The sequence below is a fragment of the Xiphophorus hellerii genome, chromosome 13, assembly GCF_003331165.1.
Source record: "Xiphophorus hellerii strain 12219 chromosome 13, Xiphophorus_hellerii-4.1, whole genome shotgun sequence".
In the NCBI taxonomy this organism is placed as follows: Eukaryota; Metazoa; Chordata; class Actinopteri; order Cyprinodontiformes; family Poeciliidae; genus Xiphophorus; species Xiphophorus hellerii.
Window position 1 is genome coordinate 29,097,049 of NC_045684.1, and position 15,267 is coordinate 29,112,315.

Genomic DNA, 15,267 nt, shown 5'->3' on the forward strand with positions numbered 1-15,267 from the left:
TTTGTTTGGAGGCTAATACTTTCCCCATTTGTGCTATTAATGGCATCCTGGATTTAATAAAAATTGTAGTTTGATTCAGATTTTTTGTAATTTAACTGGATAAGCCTAAGTGTCATATCTCTTAGACCCCCTAAATTGCTATTTAAAAAAACACTCCTGAACAAAATAGAAACGTGCAGTTTTATCAGAGGGGTATTTATTTTTCTAAATCTGTTCTCCCAAACATCTTAGGGGAAAAAGTATGAAAACCATCTGCTTCACAAAATCTGTTTTACTTCCATAAATCTTCATTAAGTCCATATGTTTCAATTACCTTCCTAGCACCCTGCCAACCACGCGCTGGCATATCACACACTATGTATTGCCAGCTTGGTGCATTCTTTTTTTTCCCCCCTCTGGATGAAATTTGACTTGTCCAAAAGTTGAACAAGCTTTTCTGAAAACAAAACAAGATATCCAAACAAGAACCAAAGAAGTGTTGTAGTTTAGTGTTACAACCGATGTCAGAATAATATTCACATTTACATGTTCAGACATTGTAAACATGTCCGACTCTACTCTGTTAATAGTAGTTGGCATGACTCTGGTCCGTAGTGGTAAAGGTCTCAGGCGAAAAACACAAAGCTTTTTAGGTCTACGTTTCAACCCTCATCCAGAACATGACCAAATCCATGAGATCCTGGTTACAAGCAGCTGAAATGAGATTCTTCTAGGTTGAAAAGGAAACCGGAGTAGAACTATTCCTTGGCATCTAATGGGGTCCGATAAGGTGCTTCCAGGAAATATTCTTGGCATCTTCCCTATGAGCTTTCCTAGGCGTGTCCTCTTGGGAGGAAACCCTGGACTTGCTGGAGGATCTTGATATACAGTATCTTCTGGTTTGGCTCAGAATGAACTGGAGAGTGTCTATTTGCAAAAGTGCTCCTGGATTGATCGAAGGATGAAACACTCAATTGGTTTGGCAAATAAATAAAAATTTGTTTCTATCATTGATATATCCTCAACCTGCTAGAAAAGTCCCATGACCGTATTTTCTGCTTTGCAGCCTTTCTACCGTTTCTGTTGCCTCCTTTCTTGAGGGTCGTCACAGCAAACCATCTGCCGCCAATATCTTCCTATTCCTGACATTCTCCTCCCTACATCCACATGACTTCTATGTGCTCTTCTTCTTTTCCTATTCCTTGAAAGCTCCCTCATTTAACTCTTATTTGTCCAAGATTTCCAGTAATTCCTATTTGGACAGGTCCAACTAGCTTAACTGTGGTCTCTTCCAACCTTATTTTCAGACATCCTGACCTAATTTAGTCAGTTCCCAACATGCTTCTTCCAAAGCCGAACAGTCGACACACAATCATGTGGTTTCGGCATATTCGTATTCGCGCACACCTTTCATACAACGGCGCAGACCAGCTGGCACTTCAGTATACGTCACACCCATACCCATGGGCAGTAGTCCTCATTAGTTGGCTTGTTGCCCCCTAATTTACTTGACTGTATGCTACACTTAGCGTCTCCTTGGATCTAAAATGATCCATGTCTAAGCTTCCAGATGGTCACTACGTAAACCAGTTTCAGCTGACCAGTACTTCAGATTAATCGTCAACTCCAGTCTTGATGCAGACGTTTCCGGCATTAAGACTGGATAAATGGTTGGAGCTGCCCTTCCAAACAGATAAAGCTCAGTTGTCTGTAACTTTTGAAACAGCGTAATGTAAGTTCTGCTACAGGCTGGGTTTTACTTCAAAACATGAAAAACAAGACAAGTGAGAGCTTTAATTACGCTGCCTGTACTAGTTCTCTGAAGCACTCACTTGGCCTTTAGCAAAGTAAAGTCTACTTGAATCTGTAATTTATGAGCTCTCCAACACAATATTACTCCTGTTATTAGGAAGTTTTTTTCCAGTTGTGATTTTTCAGAGCATGCTATGTCATTGTCTCCCGAGACATTTACATGAGATGAAAAGAGATGGTATTTGTTGGAGTGTACGGTCTCCTTGTGGAGGCCACGCTGTGAAATAACAGCATGGATGTTCATGTCTCTCTTTTTAGCTGACCTAAGCTGGTACTAAAGTTCTGCTTCATGGTTAGTTATTGTTGAACCTCTCTGTAAAACTGCCACAGCCAGAATAATGCTCGCAGTTTGTCTGAAATACTGGAAGCGGCAGCGTTTACGCTTGACCTAAGTGAACACCATTGCAGTGTTTGGACTTGTTTCAGAGTCTTCAGATCACCTTGGAGGCTCTGAGCTCAGCTGCACTCCTTCAGCTGGGTTTATTTGTTTTATTTCTAAACTTAGATGTCAAGATCTTCCTGTCCGTTTAACCGCCTTGACTCTTCTTCTTCTCTCTGTGTCTGCATGAGCCGGAACTCTTGCTTGGAGCACAAGCTAATGATCTGAGAGCCTAAATCTGTTGTGTCGGTCCAAAGTCGGCAAAAATAAATAAATTATCTGCATTCTGAGAGACAGATGTTTACTTTATAACAGCTCCACGCTTGTCTCAAAGATCTTAAAAATTACAAAAATACAGGCCCATTAAATAAATTAGAATTTCATTGAAAAGTTTATTTATTTCAGTAACTAAATTTAATAAGTGAAACATATTGTCTAAATTTATAACACATATCGATGTTTTCAAGCCTTTATTTCAGTTTATTATGATGATTTTCTGCTTACAGCCAATCAAAACATTAGAAATATAATGTCAAACCAATAAACTTGTTTTATGGGTTTAATGAAACATTTGTCTAAAACTTGCTAAAAAGTTACTTTCAAAAGTTACTTTTGGAAATAACGAGCCTCATCGAAACACACGTTCTACTTTATGTATTATGCCTGTAGAATATTGTGAAGTCCCAACTTTGAGGGTTTAGTTATTTGATTCATCCATAAGAACTTATTTGTTTCATGATTTGTAGTTTTGGTTGAGCAACATGCTGGGACAAACTACAAAACCCAAAGATCCAGTTAAGCACACAGCCTAAAAAATTCCCAGACATCCTGCCTTCACTGCAAACCTGAAAAAATAATTTTGCTCTGAAAACTGTTTTTTGTAAGTTGAATAAAACATGTTTCTGTGATATTATGTGCTATTTGCTGTATACTTTATATATAGTGTAGGGATATGCTGTGGTTTGGTAACATAACTAGGTAAAACAGCACTCAAATCACAAACCAGAGACAAAATAGTCCAATTTACATTGATAAGTCTACATTTAACTCCATAATCTCAAATAAAAGTTAAAAATATAAGAAAATGTGATTATTTTTTATAACTCATCTTAGGCATTAAATCTTAATGATTTCAAAATTGTATTAAATTGCTTAGGTAATGTTTAATAAAGCTTGAAGAAACCAGGCGCTGGCAGGTAGCGTTGTAATGAGACATGTAACCCTCAAGACAAGAAAGTACAGGATTTACAAGAACAATAAGACTTAAAATTTGTGAAACATTTTTGGAAAAACTGCAGATTTTGGGAGAGACGTTTCTGTAGAACTTCTAAAAGAGATGCAATGATGAGGCGACATTTTAAGCTGTTTTTAGCATCTCATATTAGCAAGTATCATTACATCTATTTTGTACACACCATCTATTTTGTGTGCATTCCATGATAAAATAAATCCTTACCATTAACTCAGCAATTTCCAAAAATCCAGCGTGTTTCAAAGCATAGCGTGGCTGTTATTCTTTTAGTCTTTATGTCATCTTTCAAAGTCTCACTCTCTCACATTCTAAAGTAACTACAAATACGCCTCGACATGTCATAACTACAGTTTTATGTTGAGTTTTTAAACGTACCACTGATGACAATTAAGGCAGATGTTTAGTAAAAACATTTGAGTTTGCTATCAGCCCCATGCTATGTAAGCTAGTCTGGCTAAAGACCATCCAGTCCCACTCACATTTTGCTTTTTTTTTTCTTCACAACACTGTTTTTCACTTCCCCCCTTGGCTCTCTAATTTGCATCAGAAGTATTAAATGTTGATAGTATCAATGATCAAAATGGCCGCTGCTCTCTGAGCTCAGACTTCGGGTGCAAATTGTAAGATGTGATTTTCTCCTGAATCAGTCGTTTATATTTTTGAAAGCTTCTCAGAAGAAGCAGAACCTTCCGGCACAATCTTGTCTGCGTGTCGATAGCTCCTTGGCTTTCTGTCTTTTCCTCACTGGGCACATTGTACTTTCTCCTCAAAGGTTAATAGACACGGGTCCTTCATGCTTAACCTATTATTCCAAATGTCAGCTGTGTAAATGATCAGCGCTGTCCTTATCATCACACATTATCTGGGTAATTGCTCCCTGACAGTCGTATTTGTTTTGATGCAGTATTCATGCGTTGATAGCCCTCCCTGCGATCAGTTTAACAGTGTGTGTTTATTGCAGCGTATTAGTTTTATACTCACGTCTTACTAACATATTGACATCTTTAATGGCTTCTATAAGTTAGGGTAGGGATTTGTGCTCTACTGTTCAAATGACTAAAACTGTTTGCATACATCACAGCTGAAGCACCAAAAGCAAATCATTTCCCATAGCTAAATGTGAGGCATTGATGAAAAGCCATGATATTCAGAGATCAAAATGCTTTAGGCATGTTTGTGGTTTATAGTGAGAATTGCAAAAATGTTGAGGTCTTTCATTATATCCTGCTATGCGAAGATTAGAAGTCAGTACTTGTGTTTTGCATCAGGGATTTGTTCTCAGTTCTTCAGATTCTTAGGACCCTCAGTTTTTCTGTCCTTGTCTTATGCTACATTCTTGTATTACTCACTCGCTGCTACGAGTGAACCTGGATTACACGTCTATTAAGGTGACAAAGAAAAGATGGGCTACAAACCAAAACATACTGCTAAAGTGAACCAAGACTTTTCTGGCAAATCCTGGCAAAGGACTGCATTTCAAAGTAAAAGTTTGAATACCAGCAAAGCAACTGAAGACTATAGTGCTTAAAGCTGGCTAAGCATTACAAAAAATGTGGTATATAGATGTGACTATAAGCTTTATGATGATGCTTCCTATTTGGTGGCTATGTTTATTAAGGTCCCTTGCAAAAGGTTTCATTCCCCTTGAATTTGTTCACACATTCGGTCACATCGCAAGTACTGAGGCCATTCCTCTCCTATGCAATATTGCTCAATTGTGATCTCCGTTTAGGGTTCCATCTGGGATTTCTCCCATTGACTTGGGTTTCTCTGGTAGAATTTCAACCGGGCCAATCAGCAAACAGAAGGAGGAGTTGTGAAGGATGATGTTGATTTCTTCGCCTTTTCATATTCAGCTTGTAGTTTTAGCGATGGCACCAAAGGAAGTGACCGAAGCTGTTCAGTTCGTGTCGGTCACGCTTCCAAATATTGAATTAACATTATCAGCCATCCGGTTCAGTGTAGCACTTCTCTCTTTGCAGTGTGGGATGGTCGTTTGCAGCGCACGCAATTTCCGGTAATCTTCACACAGAACTTTTTAAAGCTTTGTTTCAACAGTGGCTAACTTCTTCACAGTCTTCCATAAGGTTCTAACTCTAAACATTGAAAGCCTCTTTGCTAGTAACCTGTTTTCCAGCCCCAGCCTGATTTGTCTTCATTAACCTTTGAAGCCACCTCAAGGTGGGTCACTCCAGGTATTGTGTACAATTAATTTATATAGCAGAATACATGTTTTGATTGGCCTATCACTGGATGAGTGAAGGCAAGTTTACCTGCGCAAAATGACACCATCGGGCTCTCGATCAGATCCCCTGCACACTCACAGTCCTACCCATAAAGTCAGGAAATAGCTTCCAAAGCAGACACACCCGACTTGTCTAGAATCGAACCATTAACCGGTTAGAGTGAGTTGACAATGGAGAGGGTGCTTTAGGACAAGTAGTCCTGTCAACAGATGATCCTTTCTGAGCTGTGGATCTCAGTAGCCCCTCCAGAGTTACCAAGGGGCTCGTTGTTACTTCACTTTTTTATGCACTCTTTGTCCAGCCTGTCAGTATACTTGAATAGTAAACTCTTCTTAGATTTGTGGTTGTTCCATACCCTGGATTAAAGACATACTTGAGTTTGGGATTTTGTTGTCTACACTACCTCTGCTTTAAACTTTTCCGTAACTCTGACTTGTCAGCTGTGTTCCTTGGTCTTCATGATGCCGTTTGTTCTGCGATGTTCCTGAACAAACCTCTCAGACTTTCACAGAACAGTTCTTTTTTTACTAATTAAGTGACTTCCAAGGGCATTTGGAACTACCGGATTGTATTTGGGCTGTCAGACTAGAATAGAGTGGAATAAAACATAAATTTATTTCATTGTCTCACCTTTGGGAAATTTGGGTGTACCAGCAGCAAGTTAAGAATGAGAGAATGGGGTTGAATACAGATGTGCACCAGACAATTATTTGGAAAACTACATGGCCTTTCCCTTCCACAACACAATTTTGGCATTATGTGGCTTACATAAAATCTCATTAAAATACATTTAGATTTGTGCTGAACAAGTTGGTGAAAAAGTTCTAGATGTGGTGATGCTTTTTCAAGGCACCTATGATAACGTTTCAGCATTGAATTAATCTTCTCAGGCTCAGAATGTGCTACATGAGCATAAACTAAGTTTTGTAGATTTGTCACAATTTCCCATGTTCTGTCTAAAATAATATGCTGTTTTTAAAAAAAATAGAATAGAACAAAAAATAGAACTTTTTTTACTGGTTGTTAGTAACTTAGTAATTACTAACAACCAGCTAGTCGTGCTGTTGTCCTTAACGCTAGCCACCCATCTCTACAGCGGCGTGGAGAGGCCAGCGTGGAGGGGGCCCTGAACCAGCTGGTCCTGGAGCACCTGCAGCTCGCTCCTCTGCAGTGGGGTAAGTCCCTCACAAATACGCCTGTGGAGTTATCGGCAGTGATTAACCACCAAGACTCCAGTCTCAACAAATTAAGTCAAGATGCATTGTGGTGTGTGTGGGGGAAAAAAACCAAACAAACAAAAAAAAACAAAAGTGGCAAATGTTCTGTGGCCGTTTCTTCACCTGTCAATTAGCGGCCAAGCCACCAGCGTCTCCAGCCATGTTTTTATCTGCATTTATAATTGGCTCCAGGCTATTTTGGAGAAGTGTAGACAGCAGCTTGGGGAATGTGTGAATCACGGAGGACTCACAGAAATTGTACGAGCCCTCTTTGGTCTCACCATCTGTGATCGTCGTCTCAAATCACTTTTGATTTATTCCGGGTGTTTGTTTTTTGAGATCGCTGTCCTTTCTGTTCTCTCCATTCTCTCCTCGGTCACTGGCAACATTTGGATTCGCCCTGCTTTAGCAAAAAAATAACATAAAAAAGCAATCTGCAAAATCAACAAATTGTGTATGCAAATGCTAAGGTAGAAACATTGCTGGATCATGGTAAAACAGGCCGATAGGCTGTTGACTTGGAGTTTACCAACCACAGCTTTGCTGCGGCTTGCCAGATCTCTGGCGTCAGCATGTTGGAGCATTTTGTAAAGTTTAGACCTGGAAGAAATGCTAAGCAAGAACATAATTTAACATTGCTTAATAAATGCTTTTTAAAGTGGACAACATAATTACAAAGCGGACATTTTAAACAGTCTTTTACATTATTGGATTATATATTACATACATTAGCTCCTGTCTTAACTCTGAAATTACGGTTTCCGTGCCAAAATGATGATAATTGCCCAACCAGCATTGGCGAAACTAGCATTCCTAGGCTGGTCACCCGCTACTCGTACTTTTTTCTTCAAAGGAAACTTTATCAAGATAAATGATTGACATACAGTGTTTGTACATTACGTGGATTGACGTGTTCTGTTGATGCAGTTTACTGTAATCCAATGTGACACCAAGCGTGAATTTACCGTTTCACAGAGCTGAAGTTGGCTTACAATTGGCACTAGCAGATGCCGAAAGGATGATTCCACCTACTTCTTCACTACCTTGAACATCTTTACTTAGCTCTAGTTTAAAAACCTCAATGGTCAGACTCTTTAAACATGGACTAGATTATTCAGCACTAAAACCGGAACATCATTAACCAGATCGGTAGCCAGCTTCAGAATGGAAGCGGCCACTGATTGGTGGGTGTTATATGGTGCTAAAAACGCGCCATAGAAAATGGCTAACTCTGAGACTTCTTTAGTCAGTAACAACTTCCAAACATACAGACATAACCTGGTGTTAAAAACACCAGACCTCTTTGGGTTTCTGATCAGCCCGTCACCGATCAATCTTCAAGCTGGATATCATCGTCACCAGCTGACTTATCCGTACATCTCTACTTACATGTTATTTTATGATGCTGTTCTTTGTGATGTGTACCAGCTGGGTGCAGGGATTTACAGCCGGCGTTGTTTAAGGAGGTCTGCAAAAGGAGTCGTGCATTGAGTTGTCGGGAATTGTTGATTTCAAGCCCATGAATTAGCTTCACCCCATTAGGATGTCTTTATCAGTGTTGCCAAAACTGTCACCACCTCCATTATGGGTACATTTGAATCATTAACCCAGTGTGAAAAATCTTTTGCCCAATTGGATGTTTTTAAAGCTGCCATCGCTGTGTAAGACTCTCTCTGACAGAGCTCCTGTAAAGCCTAATTCACCTTCTATGAATTGAACTATAGTTTTCTATAGCTTATCTGAGGTTTACAACATTTTTCTATTCTAATTTCTCTTGTCTTGCCATGGTTTGGATTGTTCCACTTCTCTTTATAGTGTAGAATTTATAATGTTGGAATGCTTGAGTTTGACCACAGCAGCTATTAAAAAGGTTTTTTTCATCCCTTTTAAGTGTTTCAATGAATCTCTTCATCTTTTAAGGCGTTCGTTGTCCATGGGGTTGCTGGTCATTTCATCCCGTCACAATTTTTATACCATTTTGGTTATGTTAAATGAGATTTTGAGTTTCCTGCTGACCATGTGTGAATTGATTCCTTGCAAAGTTTGCTGCCTGCATTGACAACCGGTGATTAAAATATGTTTTTACTACTGTTAAGGGTAAAAATGACTCTAGCAGAGAGAAGCTTGTAGTTTGATCAGCGGTCATGTTGTCTTATTTTCCTGCCCATGAAAAGCATCCACACTTAATGACGCTCCCAACACCAGGATTCACAGTGGGAATATTGTGTTCAAGGTAATTCTGTATCCCTTATTAGTTTGTATGTAGTATTAGAAATAAAATAATTATTTAGTTTTTTCTTGAACATTTTCAATTATTATGTTCTGATTAAAGGCACACTGTAAGTTAATGAAGTGGATAATTATTCTTATAGAAAAGTGATTCACAAAGACAAATTATGAAAATAAAAACATAATTAAAACGACAAAAAGTACATAAAATATTTGAAAATGTATGAAAGAACATAACAATAACAGACTAAAGCAGATCATGAAATGTTTGAAAATAACTCATAGATTGCAAAAAAATCAGGTAAAATGTTGTTTTTAAACTAATTTTATTGCTCCATCTCTTTGATCTGTGCTTAATTAATATTATTTCTCCGTCTGGAGGTCGTGAAGCATTTTTCTGATATTCAATCAAAAATAATTATGATTACTGCGTTTGCAAAATAGCTTGGATAAAAAAATTTTAATAGTTAGACCCAAAAAAAATAACAAAAAAAGTGAAAATTACTTTCAAAAAGATATTCTATTGAACTGGTCAATCAGTGTTGTGTGTTAGGCCTTCAATTCTTATTGTTTCTGACAGAAGCTACTCTGGGAGGCTGTGTCTACTCTTACATTAGAGTCATTTTAAAATCAAATCTGTGTACTAAATAATTTAAAGATTTTAAAAATAGGTGTAAGACGTGTACCTTGGTATTGCAGGCCTGCTACAATTTTGCTTATAAACCATATTCTTAGGCAGACTTTTCATAACTATGTACCTAAAAATATCTAAGACTTTTAGGGTGATATGAATACGTAAGTGTAGGTCTGAGGTCTCACATAAATTATGGACAAGGACACAGGGTTCCTCCTTCACACATGGGTTGAACACGAGCAGTGCAGCAGCACATGCTGTGATTTTTTTTTTCCTAAAGGAAATCCAGTATTATCCTCAGCTATATGAAGGTGCCAAGTCCATGGTAAATTTAGAAATTTAGAGCAGCTTTTTCTTCTGAGATATATTTAGAGCTGACTGCTTCAAGTCCTGTGGAAGGTTTGACACCATATCTACCATATATCTATCTTTATCTATCGGTCCGTCTGTCTACATACTAATAAATAACTTGGCTCTTGAAGAATGAACAGCTCTACCTAAGCATCGAGAACATTAGTCATAATAGTGCACATCCAGTCATCTATTCATGAAAAATAAAGATGAATCCCAGACGAGCCCCCATTGATCTTACGCCCTTAGCTGAATGCAAAGGTCAGTGACAAAAGAACCATAAATTTCACATAGAGAGTGTATTAGTTTAAACAGTATCACTTATTTTGCCAGGCCTAAGGTAGTACAGTTGATCATGCATATGTTTCATTATCATTTTTACATTTTAAAGTATGGTTTGTTTTTATAGAGACCTGCTGCTGCTGATAAATAAAAAACAAACATTACTCAAATCAATGAAAGTATTTAAAATTTAAAACCAAAGGGGGAAAAAAGATCCTAATAACTTTTTTGAAGCAAAGTATTTGAGGAGTAAAAGGCATGACTGCTTTCTCAGTCAGACATGTTTGTGCCTCAGGGTGGATTTAAAAGAAAGATGCTCTGACATCTCTGTCTGGGATCAGCCAATTATGCAGCATGAGAAACTTGATGCCTCCTGATTCGTCTCTGTAGAAACTCATATGAATATTTAATCCTTCAGCCTCCACTTTTTTGGGAACATTGAAAGTGTCAGTCTATTTTATGGCTTTGTTTACAAGCTCATTATTATTGCAGATTCTGAGAAAACAAGAGGCCATTACTTAAAAAAATGATACCTCGGAGGGATCAGCTTATACTTACATCAGTGAGGCAGTAATAAAATAAGGTTGTGTGTGATGAAATTCTGTTCAGAGCTACAAATGAATAAGGGAATCAATTTTTTATTAGTGACTTATCCTGCTGGTCAGAGCATATTTTGGAAGATACTGTCATGATCCATGTTCTGTCCTGTCCATGCTGTGCGTTAACACTCATTCAGTTCACCTGCCACGCCTGCTGATTGGTTACCTGTTCCACCTGGTCCCCGCCCTACTTAAACTCCTCTCAGCCTCTGCCTCCTTGCCAGATTATCGACAGCCACGAGCCAGTAGAGATCCAGCGTTTCCTTCAGCCTTCAGTGTTTCTTCGACCCTTTTCTGTCCACGGATTGACCCCCCCTGCCAAGCCCTTCACGGATCCCAACTGTTCTGGATTTCTGGACCTTGACCCAAGCTTTGCCTCACAACCATCGACTATTGCCTGCCCCTCAAGCTAAGTTTGCTCTCTCCGCTCTCCTGTGTATGACCTCTGCCGGATTATTGTCTTAGTCTCTTCCTTGGTTCTCTGCTCCACCCGTCCATTGCACTACAGGTCAGTTAAGCTGAACATTTCTAAGTTAGCCCTCTATCAGTGCATCACCAGCCTTCTCTCCTCTCTTCTCAGTGCTGTGTTGGTGACCACATCCTGAGCCGCACCAGTATCAGAAAATTTAATTAAACTTTTTTTCCTTTGCAACTCCTGTGTGTGGTTGAATTTCCGGGTCCCCACCCAGTGTCCTTACAGATGCAGCATCAGTCTATGTACATGTTTTAGTTTTATGCAACTTCAACTAACTTAGAACAAACGCAGGGTCAGAATCAGCCATCTTAGCTCAGATATTTACATACACCCTCATTCATTGAAGGTGAAACTTCTCTCAACCACAGTTTTTTTTTGCCAGTCATTAAGCCATAATTCTGGTTTGAAATTTGTTATAGTTGAACAGGTTTGTTTAATTTGGTTGAATTCTTGGCACAGTTCTGGTTTTGTGACCAAGAAGAATCGGTTTTCTGACACAACTGGCCAAAGAAACTTTTCTCCAGAAAGTATTTTGCTTCTCCATGTACGAGTTGGTTTTGTTTATTTTGAACCAGGGGCTTCTTTCTTTAATCATTTGCTCATGTGACAGTGGATTGACTCTGGGTTGGTTTTCTACCAGTTTCCTGTTTATATCAGGATGTGTCTTGGTTGCTTCTGACCAATTTTCTTTTAATTGAGAGTAACCATTTTGTTCTTCTTGCAGCTTATAATTTTACAATAATCTTTCATACATCTCAAGTTTTTTAGTGTGAAAAATTCTTTTGAATCTGGCATGAAAAATCAAGTTAAAGTTAGTCATTGCTGTTAAAGTGGAGGCTCACATTGCTTCCCCATGTCAGGTTAAGGTTTCTAGAGTGTTTAGCTCTACTATTTAGATCAAGTCTCTAAAGTGTGACTGGTTTGATCGCAAAAGCGACTTAAACTAAGTTCACAGTAGGCAAATGTGACCCAAATCCACTATTTTTCCCCAGATTATTTTACTTATAACGTGGCAAAAATGTCTTGTTATAAGTGAAATAACCTGCCAAGGACACAAATATGTTTTGATCAATTCTAAGAAATTATTCACTTAAAACAAGCTCCTGTAGCTTATTTCAAGGTCTTTCCATTAGAAACAAACCTACTTGGTAAGTTTTTATGTTTTTGCAAGCCTGAAATAATTTATCATATTAAAAATTGACATTTAAAGTTTTTTAAACAATTGCAATTTTAATTGACTATATTTTTTTATCTTTCGTACGCTGATATTAAACTGTCTAAAATGCAACTATCTCAGGTAGATAATTTGCTCCATCTCACATACAATCCTAAAGAAAAAAATCCCAACAGGTGTTACGGGTTGCCTTGTTTTCCTGCCTGGCGTTGTGTAAATATCCAATTCATCGTGGCTCCTTAGCTGTCAGGTGGATTAAACTGCACCTCGTGATTGGAGTCGCTATGTCAGCTTAATGGAGTGTTGCTAGATAAACAGTCACCTGACGAATCAACACGTAGCTTTCTGTAGGTGTGACTCCCATCGGCGGGCTGAGGCAGAGCGCGAGGGCTGCTCCAGACAGGAAGTGCTTTCAGACTGTGATTTAATTACTGAGAAAAACTGACTTAATGTTACAGAAAAAGACAAAAAGGTTACGACAGAAGTATCTAAAGAAAGGAGTCATTTTTGCACTTTTCCCTCAAGCGGACTAAAAGAGTTGGTTTTGTCATTTTATGTAGCAATATCGCGGTTTGACAGAATCATGGTGATAAAACAAAAAGGCTAAAAGTCTGTAAGTTTCCTGTTCACTCCTACATTTTACCACTTTATTCCTTCTTACCTCCTTAAACAATCATTAAATTATCAGTATTTTTGTTTCGTTGCAGTTGAGCATTTTCATTAATTAAGTAGACAAGGTAAAATCTTTTTGTGGTTTTTCTGAAAATTTACATTTGTATTATATGATGGGAGTATTTGGACCGCACTAAGAAAATGAAGTGTGTGTATATATATATATATATACATACACTGCCTGGCCAAAAAAAAAGTCGCCACCAAAAAATGGTCACACTCTCTAATATTTTGTTGGACCGCCTTTAGCTTTGATTACAGCCTTCATTCGCTGTGGCATTGTTTCAATAAGCTTCTGCAGTGTCACAAGATTTATTTCCATCCAGTGTTGCATTAATCTTTCACCAAGATCTTGTATTGATGATGGGAGAGTCTGACCACTGCGCAAAGCCTTCTCCAGCACATCCCAAAGATTCTCAATGGGGTTAAGGTCTGGACTCTGTGGTGGCCAATCCATGTGTGAAAAAGATGTCTCATGCTCCCTGAACCACTCTTTCACAATGTGAGCAACATGAATCCTGGCATTGTCATCTTGGAATATGCCCGTTCCATTTGGGAAGACAAAATCCATTGATGGAATAACCTGGTCATTCAGTATATTCAGGTAGTCAGCTGACCTCATTCTTTGGGCACACAATGTTGCTGAACCTAGACCTGACCAACTGCAGCAACCCCAGATCATAGCACTGCCCCCACAGGCTTGTACAGTAGGCACTAGGCATGATGGGTGCATCACTTCACCTGCCTCTCTTCTTACCCTGATGCGCCCATCACTCTGGAACAGGGTAAATCTGGACTCATCAGACCACATGACCCTCTTCCATTCCTCCAGAGTCCAATCTTTATGCTCCCTAGCAAACTGAAGCCTTTTTTTCTGGTTAGCCTTACTGATTAGAGCTTTTCTTACGGCTACACAGCTGTTCAATCCCAACCCCTTGAGTTTCCTTTGCATTGTGCGTGTGGAAATGCTTTTGCGTTCACAATTAAACATACTCCTGAGTTCTGCTGTTGCTTTTCTTCGATTTGATTTGACCAAACGTTTAAGTAATCGCCGATCACGATCATTCAGGATTTTTTTCCGACCACATTTCTTCCTGGAAGACGATGGTTCCCCACCATCCTTCCAGTTTTTAATGATGCGTTGGACAGTTCTTAACCCAATTCTAGTAGTTTCTGCAATCTCCTTAGATGTTTTCTCTGCTTGATGCATGCCAATGATTTGACCCTTCTTAAACAGACTAACGTCTTTTCCACGACCACAGGATGTGTCTTTTGCCATGGTTGTTTAAGAAATGAGGAGTTACTCATTGCATCAGCTGGGGTTAAATAACTTGTTGCCAGCTGAAAGATAATGGCCTATGCAGTACTTATCCAATAGGAGGCTTGTACCTATTTGCTTAGTTAAATCCAGGTGGCGACTTTTTTTTTGACCAGGCAGTGTATATAATTATGATACTGAAGTCAAAGTAGTATGAGAATAAAGTTACAAATAATAATATTACAAATTTATTCTCGTACTATTATGACTTAATTCTCGTAATTTTAAGAGTTTATCGTTGTAATTAAATTTTTTATGTTTTCTTAATATGGCCCTAATGCTCCGTCTTTGCATTACACACTTTTTTTTCTGATTGCTGTTAACCATGACCAACTCCCTGATAATAGAGATTATTGAAGTCAAAAACCAACTTCCTTACAGTAGCCAATGAGTGCAAGTTCTTTCCCTCACTCACTTTTGCTGCGTTGTTGACCTCAGTACAAGACCGTGTAACTAAGTGACCCTCCGCAGGAGAGAGGCTTTTAGGTCAAAATAGTGACTGTGATTAATCTGCAGTATGTAATATTAACTCGTTATTTAGATTAATTTCATGCATTAACTTTGACAACCCTACGTACATTTTTCTTTGAAAGCGCGAGCCGCTGTTGGTCCCTGGTGTCGTCTGCCTTTTTATGGCTGTACCAAAGC

At 38.7% G+C, this 15,267-nt stretch overlaps 1 protein-coding gene across 2 annotated transcripts in view; it reads left to right on the forward strand.

The window, feature by feature from the left end:
- trappc9 (trafficking protein particle complex subunit 9) overlaps positions 1-15,267 on the forward strand; it is a 220,560-nt gene that overhangs the window by 148,482 nt on the left and 56,811 nt on the right. For both annotated transcript variants that reach the window (XM_032580805.1, XM_032580806.1), the window contains one exon: positions 6,753-6,843. In XM_032580805.1, coding sequence (XP_032436696.1) covers positions 6,753-6,843 — 91 coding nt within the window. The remainder of the gene's footprint in view (positions 1-6,752; positions 6,844-15,267) is intronic.